This window comes from Amblyomma americanum, chromosome 7 (assembly GCF_052857255.1).
Source record: "Amblyomma americanum isolate KBUSLIRL-KWMA chromosome 7, ASM5285725v1, whole genome shotgun sequence".
Lineage (NCBI taxonomy): Eukaryota > Metazoa > Arthropoda > Arachnida > Ixodida > Ixodidae > Amblyomma > Amblyomma americanum.
The window spans coordinates 9,323,047-9,334,977 of record NC_135503.1 but is presented as its reverse complement, the minus strand read 5'-3'; the positions used below and the strand labels follow the sequence as shown (position 1 = coordinate 9,334,977).

At 46.3% G+C, this 11,931-nt stretch overlaps 1 protein-coding gene across 1 annotated transcript; it reads right to left on the bottom strand.

Annotated features, from left to right (window-relative positions):
* Positions 1-2,268: 2,268 nt before the first annotated feature.
* Positions 2,269-5,215, bottom strand: LOC144098411 (fibroblast growth factor receptor 4-like). The gene has a single exon (XM_077631020.1). The coding sequence runs from the start codon at positions 4,914-4,916 to the stop codon at positions 4,167-4,169; it is 750 nt and encodes a 249-aa protein (XP_077487146.1). The 5' UTR covers positions 4,917-5,215; the 3' UTR covers positions 2,269-4,166.
* Positions 5,216-11,931: the final 6,716 nt, after the last annotated feature.

Genomic DNA, 11,931 nt, shown 5'->3' with positions numbered 1-11,931 from the left:
AGCGGTACCGTCAGCTATCTGATGTCGCTCGAACTATAATGACAGGCGAGTCGACGAATCAAAAATAAAACTCGGGCTAAAGCTGTTATGAAATAAATAGATGCTCTTCGCGGCTTGGTCATCTGTAAACTAGTCCGCGTACGGGATAAGCCAAGACGAACGCTTTTTTTTAGAAATACTGTGACAGAATTAAAAGGAGCAGTACAACGCGGTGCCTTGTAGGGAATATTTAGCTTTGCTTTTTAGCTTGCTATATAATTGTTAAACGGTGTGCCGTATCACAGCCCCGGATTTTTTGTTTTTGTTGTTGTTCTCCTCTTTCCCTCGGAAAGTGCAGCGATGCTGACACGGATCTGTTTACTTGTGCATTAACAAGCGTGCGCATTTGTTACTGTTGTAGCTGTGGACATCGGGACAAGTGGAACTGTCAATCGTCTCGGTGTTTGCTACAAGAGGTTATGAAGGAGGTCAATTAACTGCATCGATTATCTCAAGGCCACCGCTTCACGAGACCAAGCGCGCTGGTAGAACATTCGATCTCGCATCGTGGTCGATATCGCGTCGTGGCGACGGATAGCCCGTTTTGGCACCTGCTCTGAGCCCATATAGACCCCAAATCGAAATGTGGCACTGGCTCCTCGCGAAATATTTGTAATGGCGGTGTCTTTTCGCTGTCGTATGTCTTCTGATTATATTTAAAATACGGTACCGTGGTTATTCGCTTGACGCGTTCAGCAGAAACAGGCATATTTAAGCAGTGTTTAAGGAGATGTACTTATTTGAGGAAACGTACGTGTAAAATTTGTCTGGTAAGCGTTGGGCTCGCGTAAGGGCTTGCTCAACTTGAGCACTCAGAAGACTTTTCTTTCAAAGCAAAAATAAGCATGAGCTCACTGCCTGAAATCTGTGAGTCTATTGAGCCTTCGATGAAAGACAAAAATCAGAGAAAGGCTCGAGCCTATGTTCTTGTGCACGTTTGCAAAAGTGCATGCGCTATTATTACCAAGCATTCAATGCAGTGCAGTTGGCTAGTCTCTGTACATGGAAGCGCTTCCGCTGCCACAGGGCTCAAACAATGTTGTATTTATTCGGCTTAGGGGCTCAAGAAGCTGCAAGTGCCCTTTTTATCGACCGGATTCCATTAGCGCTCATCTGAGAGAGTTCTTCGCTCCATACACTTCTTTAATGTTTTGTTGTAGAAACCTCAGTAGTAATTCACGCATTACCGAATCAGGCTCTATGTGAGCCTTAAGTGAAAATACAGGAATATATCTATAGCGGCTGGACAGCCGCCATAGTCCTTCATAAAGTAAGCAATAAAGTTTCAATAAGAAGGGGTGTCAGGCAAGGAAACACTATCTGGCCAGTTCTGTGTCACCGCCTCTTCGCAGGAGGTATTCAGAGGCCTGGATTCGGAACAGTTGGGGTATAGAAACAATGGAGAATACCGTAATAATCTGCGATTCGCTGATTACATTGCCTTTTATAAGTCACTCAGGAGGTGAATTGCAAAGCATGATCAATAAGTCAGGCAGAGCAGAATGATGGGTCTAAAAATTAATATGCAGAAAACCAAAGCAATCTTCAACTCTCCCGGGAGGGAATAGCAGTTTAGAATTAGTAGCGAAGTGCTAGAATTGGTAAGGGAATACGTCTACTTAGGGCAGGTAGTGACCACAGATCCGGATCACGAAAGGGGAATGACTAGAAGAATAAGAATGGGGTGGAACGCATTTGGCAGGTTCTCTCTGATCAAGAATGGCATGTAGTTTACCAATATCTCTCAAGAGAAAATTATGTCACAGCTGTATCTTAGCGGTACTCACCTATGGGCAGAACCATGGAGGCTAATGGTAAGGGTTCAACTTATATTGAAGGCAACGTAGCTAGCGAGAAAGTAAACTGATAGGTGTAACGTTAAGGGACGGGAAGAGAGAGATGAGGTCAGGGAACTAATGCGGGCTTATCCCAATTGAAATCAAGAGGGAGCAATGGGCTTGGGCAGGGCATGTAATGCGAAGGCAAAATAAGCGATGGTCGTTAACGGTAACGGATTTCCAAGAGAAGGCAAGCGTAGCAAGGGGCGGAGGAAAATTTAGGTGGGCGGATGAGATAAAGAAGTTTGCGGGGATAAGTTGGCCATAGCTGGCACAGACAGCGTTAACTGATGAGATATGAAAGAGGTCTTTGTCCTGCAGTGGACGTAGCCAGGCTGATGATGATCATCAGCACCATTTTCTAAGCAACAAATGCAGAAATGCGACACAATGGAGCTCATCTGATTGTTTTTATTATTTGGAGAAGAAAAGAAACAAAAGATGTGTTATGACAATTATTACACGGTCAAGTTTTTCTTCTCGATCATTTGTTGTTTAGTACACTGTGAAAGGCGCCTGCAGGTTCACAATGAAGCCTTATCTGAAAACAGGACTTGTAGCAAAGCTTGTCCTAAGTTGCCATACATCCAAACTTCCGTCCCTGAGTAAATGAGAGCAAAGTGTAGACGTTATTTCAAGAAGCCGCTGCAAAATGTGCTTAGTGCAATGGATGATTTAAACGGCTCTGCATTGCTGCTAAATATTTTTTTCTATTACGTGTCTTTGTTTTCGGAGGTTTCTCTACTTAAAGAACCCCGTCTACGCATAGAACTGTTCGCAAAAACAACGTGTGACGAATTGACCATCATTTGTGTTAACAAAGGCTAAATATACCTTATTATAGATACAAGAACGAATTGATGGTGTAGAAGGTTGCAGATAATTTCGGAACCTTGTGAAGTGTATTGGTTGGTTTAATAATTGTTTTTTGGGGGGGGAAAGGAAATGGCGCAGTATCTGTCTCATATATCTTTGGACACCTGAACCGCGCCGTAAGGGAAGGGATAAAGGAGGGAGTGAAAGAAGAAAGGAAGAATAGGTGCCGTAGTGGAGGGCTCCGGCATAATTTAGACCACCTGGGTATCTTTAACGTGCACTGACATCGCACAGCACACGGGCGCCTTAGCGTTTTTCCTCCATAAAAACGCAGCCGCCGCGGTCGGATTCGAACCCGGGAACTCCGGATCAGTATGAAGTGTATTACATGACCTAGATTCCAACGAGACGCAAGGCAGTGTACGCGGGACGAGCGACGCAAGAAGCATTCGTACTGCGCATGCGCCAAACTCTGTTCTGCGTGCCGTTGAAATGGGCTTACAAGACGCGTTCAAGCTGCAGCGAGCAAGTGGCCCATTTTTCTTCATTAACAATTGTATTTATTGATTGCCTGCACTATTTTAATTTCTAAAATAAAATCTGATATTTAGACGATGCAAAATTTGCTATTCTTTCACAGTGCGTTGAAATGTTCAGTTTCAGACGGGATTACTTTTCACTTGTGGAAAAGAAATAAAAATGGGTGCTTCGCATCCGCGGCATCGCTTCGCATTTTCTTGAATTTCCGAGCTTCAACACCCCGAAAATATAAATTTACCTGCGGAAGCCCCAAAGTTGCGGTTGCTTATACATATTAAATAAATTTTATTCTTGTTTAATTATAATAGTTATTATTTCTTAGAATCATTTTGTCTTCCAACAAGTATGCTCAACATTTCTAACGCCTAGCATCTGTAGACAAGTGTTCATCAGAAGCTGTTCAAAATGAAATTCGGAGCTTTTGCACTGACAGCCTTAAAAACAAAACCACATTTGTATTCCAGAATAAAAGACATGCTACGCTGGGTAATTCGCAGTTTATTATACAAATATAATGCAGTCTAGTGTATTTATAAACTTTGCTCTAGAAGTAGGAACTCAGTATAGGGCTTCTCAAGGTAGGCTAGTGGGCAGAAATTCCGAATCTTTGTTCATCTTTAAGATGAAACCAGCGAGGACACATTGGTGAAGTGACCTTTAAAAACAGTTTGGCTGCAGCCGATAGCTTTACTTTACTGCACTATAAAGCGGGGACGTGAACTGTGGAACTGTTCTAATAATTTTCAGCATCATGAATATGCAGTGAAAAGAAACGCCAGCTTAGCGAAAAAGTGCTCGCGTGCTGCAGGAACTTTTTGATGCACGAGTTGATCGGAGTTAGTTAACGGACCGCTTGCCACTTATACTTCGATGCTGTTCTGGACCTCATTTTAGCCAGGCACTGTCTGTCATTCGCTCACTGTAATGTTGAAATCACAGGCCTGGAAACGGCCTCGGCAGTACGACGATTTGTATCGTCTTGCGCGATGATCCCGATGGTGAACTAGCCAATATGGAATAGAAGCCAGAATCTGCCAGCGTAACATTAGTCAGCGTCAACCTGTGAGGGTCGGTGACTTCCATATGCGCCGCGTCTTTGACCAGCTTCGCGTACGGCGCTCCGTTCCTATCGAAGTAGCTACCGTTGACGTGGTAGTGCTTGATCCATCGCACGAACGCCGTCAGGTGACTGTAGACGTCGCAGTCGATGCTCACGTCTTCGCCTTCTGTCGCGGTGGCGTTGACGAACGGGCACACGATGGTGGGCATCGGATTAAAGCGTTCGTGGACCTCCACGGTGTACGTCCACTGTATGGAGCCGAGCCGGTTGGAGGCCACGCACGTGTACTCGCCACTGTCGTTGCGGACGAGGTTGGTGAGGTGCAGGGTGTGCATCCGACCGCTGCCGCCGCTTTCCCGGTTGGGGGTGGCGAAGGTCAACGGCTGACCGTTCTTGAACCATACAACCCGAGGTTCGGGCACGCCTTTGGCACGGCAGTTGAGTCTCACGCTTCCGCCGGTGGGCTCGACCTTGATGGCGTTCTCCATTTTCGAAGGGTTGAGGAATCTAGGAGCGGATGCTCGCTGGCTTTGGTAGAGGGACTCGATCAAGTTGTCCTCCGTGCCGCTAGCGAAGCCGGTGGCCAATAGGGTCGTAACAAGAACGATGCGAAGCTGCTTCATGGTCGCTTGTACAGGACGCCGACACGGCCACTTAGAGACGAAGCCCGGAGAAAGCAGTGCCGGAAGTTAAGAAGTCGCAGGGCGCACGAGGCAAGCAGAAAAGGCTCACGTTATTGTCTCGCTGCTTCGCTGGTGTCTGAACCGACTTGTGCTGCTCGGCGAAGACCGATATATAGAGGGGGTCCAGTGACTCCTCGGTGGCCGCCTGTGCGCGTCAGCGCCTATCAAAAAAGGAGTGACGAAATTCAGCCAAGGTCGGGAATTAAAGACTCGCCGTATCTTGTTGGCCGCCAAGTGCGTCAGTGAACTCTTGCGCAAGAAGAGGAGGGAGATCTCGTTATGTCGCATCCGGAGTTGAGGCTAGGAAAGGGAAGAGAACCTCGATGTGCCTAGCGTGGTGGACTTAGTTGCGCCGGGCCTATATAGAAATATATTGAGGCTTATGGGCATACATTTAGTAAACCACATGCGCCACCACTGTGTTTCAATGTAGGACGACACCCACTTCACGGAATATGTCGGGTGATGCGGTTCGTAGTTGTGTCCAGGATTTAGCGGGAAGTCTTCGTGTGCGAAGTGATGACACGTAAAGTTACGTGCAGTAGGGAAACAGATGAAACGCTTCTAAGAGGGAGCAAGTAGAACCACCTAGTCATGCTTTTTTCCCCTTTGCACAACGGTGGTGTAAGCACGAATGGAAATCATGTTAAACAACACGCGCGTGAACGCCTGTTATAATAACCCAAGTACTACACTAAGCATACATACTGGCCGCTCTCGTCCTTCTGGGCATTTAATTATGTTCATAACGTTGCCTATGATTTCACCGCTGTCTCTCTTGGACGATGTATTGTGGTTACCAACGTCATAATTTTCCACAACAGGAGATTCGACCCATTTGATTAAAGGAGTCAAGCCTTCGCACAGCAGTGTTACATTGTCACCTGCAGTAACAGTAATATTCGCTGTAATATACATGATAAGTGGTAGGAATCGGTCTCGCAAAACCACAGATACGGTCATATTTTTTCTATAGATCTTCACTATTCGATTCAATGCACAGAAAGTCATCGTTGTCGCTCGGTTGGACTTTTCTGATGCGCAATATAGGAATCGACGCTGCTTTGGCGCCTCCTTTCATCGTTTGCTTACATACTTGGACGAACTTTCAGGTGGGAGTTCGGTTCCGTTCATTTTCCACATGACGGTTGTGGAGGGATTTCGGGTAGCAGTACAGTAAAGACATACGCATGATTTCTCCGACAGCGCCAGCCACAAACGCCAAAGTCTCCTGTTTATATATGGTATCCTTTTTTTTTGACAAACCGGAGTCCTGAGCTTGGGTCACTTCTCGGCTCACTGCTGGCGCCGATGTAGAAAATCGAGCACAAGAAAAAACACATGCACGTGTAAGCAGTGCATTCCATTGGGAGCACACGAGGCTTTTCTTTGTGGGTTTTCGACATAGTGAAAAAAGACTCGCATCAGAAGCTATGAAGGTTTGTTGTATACATATGACCTTTCTGCTAGGCAGAAACTCCAGGAACACTACCAGCCAAAAACAGCACCACTCGTTTGCGACAGGTGCAGTGCACTTGTTCTTCATTGTTCGTGTCACGAGCAGTCGCTATGGGCCCGCCGGTCATGAAGATGAACGCCTGACCTTTTGAAGTGACGCGTTACTGAGCTTGACGAATCCGACATGTTGAGATATCGCTATCGCAGTTGGTCGTTTTTTAAGAAGCTTTTGTGCTCGCTTTCGAAACAGGTGTTTGCAAAGCTGCTAGCGCTTGTAGAACTGAAGGATAATCTGTAGTTTATATTTTCAATAAAGTCTCTCAGATGTTGAACATACTTCACGCAGCAGGGTTCAATTTTTTCGTCCACTCCCTTTGTATGAACAAATGGGAATCAATAAAAGAGAGAAATGAAAAGAAGAAAAGCAAATTTGAAGCAGACGTCGTTGTGTGTGGAATTCTTGTGCTTGTTTCTGCCCCTCGAATTATGAAGCTCCACTTCTGTCGTGGCTTCAGTCGTGTCACTGAACCGCACACCAGTACGTAGGTACTGTTCCAAAATTTGGAGCCTCCCGGCTTCACGATTTTCTATGCAAGGATGATCGCAAGCGGAAACCCGCTGTAATCACTTTTCAAGGCTGCATCGCGTTTAACACCGTCCTCCATTGCCGTGTCATTAAGAGCTGCACTCATCACGTTACAAACGCACTGTAATGACCCATCTTCCTACGACCTGGGCACCGCTCTGATGTGTGATAACACGCTTATGATGAGCAACACTGCACGCAACCGCTTGCCGAGCTCCTCTCGTCGCATACGGCCCCACTATAGTCGATCACTTCTTCACTAACCAAACTACGCCAAACGCTTGAACTTCTTCCGCTTTAGGTTACACCTGCCAGCTTTCCGCCTCTGAGACATTGGCCGCTGGCCAACTTTGGATTGTTAACTGGCTGGGGCCGTTGCTTTTATCTCTGGGACATCCACATGGAGGTTGCGGGTTTTCAGCACGAGCTGTTCTCGTTAATAGACGCATATTCCTCCTCCTGCTCTATTCCTCGCATAACTATAGAACTGTTTCGATGGAGGCGAAACGCATAGGCGCCCTTGTGCTGTGCGATGTCAGTGCACGTTAAAGATCTCCAGGTGGTCAAAATTATTCCGGAGCCCTCCACTACGGCACCTCTTCTTTGTTCTTTCATTCCCGCGTTTCGGGTGTCCACCGAGATATATGAGACAGTTACTGCATCATTTCCTTTCCTCAAAAACCCATTTTAAATTCTCAATGTTTACCCGTTGTGACCTGCTTCCTTGTTGGAATAGTTCTGTTCAGCGCTGGTATCTGCTATCCGCAGGCGTCCGCACTCACATCAGTGTCATGTATGTTTCGCCACAAGGGGAAGCTTCATTAGACGACGACACTGTCACAGAAACCTGCTGAGGTGACCAGCCATTACAGCCTGTGAATGGAGGGCGCAGCTGTCGCCAGTGTTCGGAGGTCCGAGAACAGAGCTTTCCGCGTGGCGAGACGTAGTGGCTCAGCTTGGTTCCTGGGTTAATGATTGGCGGAGAGCTTCTTTCATTGAGGTTGTTAGAGTGAACCTGCAAAACCGAAATTTAAAATTATAGCTTGAGTGAAAGATGGAAGAAACTTTAGTTTAGTTAGTTTAGATTATGGGGTTTAACGTCCCAAAGCGACTCAGGCTATATGAGAGACGCCGTAGTGAAGGGCTCCGGAAATTTCGTCCACCTGGGGTTCTTTAACGTGCACTGACATAGCACAGCACACGGGCCTCAAGAATTTCGCCTCCATCGAAATTGTACCGCCGCGGTCGGGATCGAACCCGCGTCTTTCGGGCCAGCAGCCGAGTGCCATAACCACTCAGCCACCACGACGGCTGGAAGAAGCTTCCTAAGTCTAGGTCACTGGGTGTGGTGGGTCGGTGGGAAGCTATAGAGTTAATCAGTTGTTTGTGGCTTGGTTTACAGGTACAGGCCACTTAGCGCATCCGCCTTTCCAAGACGCATGGGGATGTTGCTGTGACATGGCAAGTGGCGCGTCGATTGGGCAGTGCCCTTTAATCGGCAGAACACTCAACACAGAGATTAGAAACCCAAGTTACGTAGACTTCCGAAAATTCGATTTGCCAAAGCACTAAGAGCTGCATTTTTGGCCCCATGGCCGAATTAGGCAGAACAGCTCATTCTGAGCATATAAAAGTTCCCTCGATTACCGTATGAGTGACATCTCGTCATAGAAGTGTTAAACTACTCCTGTGTTCCGCCCTCTTCATGTCTACCGTAAATTATTGATTATGAGGTCGCGCATGCCATAAACTCTGTCTAAGAGAACTCTGCCACTGACCAACTTTGAATAGCGTACGGGCTGAATTTGGTGGTTTGTGCGCTAATATGAGAACATATGAGAACAAAGGAGCCACGCAAAAGGTTACAGGTAGCATATGACTTTGCTGTAGCACAATCGAAGGACCCGCTATAGTGCGCACTACTGTCGCAGACTCACCGTAGAAATTTTCGCTCATCTCTTCGAATGCCGATGTCTTTGAGGCTCTGTGCTTGCCGCAGAATGATGGAGTGGCGAGGGGCTCTCAGCTTTTACATCGCACAGCATATTGAATATCTGAGGAGTGTCCCGTAAGGCACGTACTCCTTCACCGTTCGGCTGTTATTTTTCGAATTCTTTTTAGGTAGCCCCAACCTATCGATTGTCGAGCACGAGTTCGCGATCTCGATTCGGCCGCGGCGCCAGCTTTTCGGAGAAGGTGAAATTCGAAAAGACCCGCGCACTGGTACATCGGTGCACTTTAGAGAACTGCAGGTGGTTGACATCAGTCTGGAGTTTTTCCCTAGGCCATAGTTCATAGCCAAAAGATTTCCTTTTCCAGGCGCATAAAATTTCAGTACTAATTAATTTCAAAAACACTGAGGCGAAGATTCATGGTTGTTTTCGTCGCAAGTTTTATCACTGATAGGTGTATCTTCTTTTTTTTTCATTGAGGAAATTCATCATGCTTAATAATGAGGGAAAAGTGCACAACCCCGTATAATTTGTTCTAATTGAGCGTGCTGTGAGGAATAATTGTCTAATTTAAAATTACAAGAAGCCTTCTTGACCCCGGAGTTGTATAAATAAAAAGACTAACTTGCAATGATCGCATTGGGCTAGTATAACATCATTTTAAAACATTTATGGTATTTTGGGAATTCAGCGACCCGCCGCGGTGGCTCAGTGGTCAGGGCGCTCGACTACTGAGCCGGAGTTCCCGGGTTCGAACCCGACCGCGGCGGCTGCGTTTTTATGGAGGAAAAATGCTATGGCGCCCGTGTGCTGTGCGATGTCAGTGCACGTTTAAGATCCCCAGGTGGTCTAAATAAATCCGGAGCCCTCCACTACGGCACCTATTTCTTCCTTTCTTCTTTCACTCTCTCCCTTATCCCTTCCCATACGGCGCGGTTCAGGTGTCCAACGATATATGAGACAGATACTGCGCCATTTCCTTTCCCCCCAAAAACCAATTATTATTATTGTTATTATTATTATTAATTCAGCGCTTTGCTGCCCCGGACTGATTTCCGACCACACCGTGATGCCGACGAAATGCAAAACACCCGCTGGGTGAGATTACGGGCCAAGTTGAAGTGCCCCAACTGGCCAGTATAAACTGGAGTGCCCACTTCGGCGTGTCTCATATCCCGGTTGGAGCTGAATTGATTTATTCAATGATTTCGAAATAATTATTTATTTTCAATTTAGGAACATTAACAGACCAAAATATTTTAAACTCCTGTATCAAACGGCATTTTGACGCCAGAAGAAAAAAAAAACGTCCTTGATGACAAAGAAAAGCCAGTATACTTGGGTGGTGGCCGCCTCGCAATACAACGTTCACCAAGAGCAGCGTCCTTAAGGTTGTTGAGTTTTTCTGTTCAACAAAATTCTGTCACCATGACGACGAACATCAACCCGAACTAGGAAGATCTCTCATGCACGTCTTTTGGACATTCTGTCACATACACCCACGTACTTCTATTAGCCGAGCCCAAATCAGTCGCAACTGTGCACATGTACTCGCCGCTGTCTGACTTCTGGACATTTTCAATATATTTAATATTGCTTGCTCGATGAATACTGTCATTTGTCGTAGCTTCGTTCAATTCTTTCGCAGAATTTATTCCGTCCACAGAACACACTTTTGTCCATTGAAAGAAGGGTGTCAAGTCACTTTCGGCCCTACATACGAGCGTCACATTGTCCCCTTCTGCAACAGTCACATTCTCTGTAATGTAGGTAATGACTGGCGGGGCTCTGCTTCGCACGACTACGATCACTGTGAAGTTTCGTTGTATCCAGCCATAAACATTGGAAACGTTGCACTGGTAGTAACCACTGTCGCTGGGCTGGGCGTTCTTCAGGCGCCATATGAATCCACGCTGCGTCGATCTTTTCTTTGACTTCTGTTTTTGTGACTTCGGCAACATCACGTCCGGAAGCTGAGTCCCGTTTCTGGTCCATACGACGCCGGGTTCGGGATATCCAGTAGCACTGCAGTCAAGGCGTTCTTTTCCTCCTTGAGGGAGAGCCACAATTATCGGAGTGTCTCGCTTTTTAGGCATGAATCGGGGTGCACATTCCCCGTCACCTGCTTCGACATCGCTGATGGCTGAGCAAATACATAAATAGGAGAAAAAGGCAAAGCTTACTCGTATTATCAGCGTCATGAAGTGAATGCCGTTTGGATCAAACTCATCGGGACATTCGGAAAAGTATGGCCACGTACAGAGCCGGTTCATTATGTAGACCTACCCCCTCCCACGTGTGGAGAGGCAGCCTTACTTAAGCGCAGGTGGTGGCAAGATGGAGTTAAGCCAACTGCTGTTTGTCATTTTACTGCATTGCTATTTATTTTTGTCGTGAGCTCTTTTCAAAACAGTGCGTGTCAGTGTGCGGGTGTGACATTTGACGATATGCATCACCGAACTTGAACAATCCAACAAGTTGATGCACATGAAAAAGCAGCCTATTGTCACCATTTTCTTATTTTGGTTCCTTTATTTTTTTCCTGAGAAGCTGTTGGGGAGCTTTTAAATAAAAATGAAGCTGTAAGCATTTAAGGTTAGATTGCTTAGTAGTAGATTTTGTTACTCTCAGAATGCTTATCATCTGTCGAGTGCTGCTGTCGGGACAATACAGGAAGTGACCGTGTTTATTGAGAGCCGCGAGCCACGCAACGACGTGTGGTATAAGCCCTTATCTGTCCAGTACGCAAATATAGTTCCAGATAAAGCCGTGGTGAGTCTTGTAGAGTTGCACCTTGAATGTTAGTCGACTACACGGTGCCACCCATGCTGCTGCTAAAATCTTCAGAGACGGCAAGATCACTTTGTTAAAACCGTGATATTTTCTTATATTAGCTGCGTTTTTACGTGTCTCGGCATTTCAATTAGAAATAAGTAAAATAGCAAGACACCTCGTTATG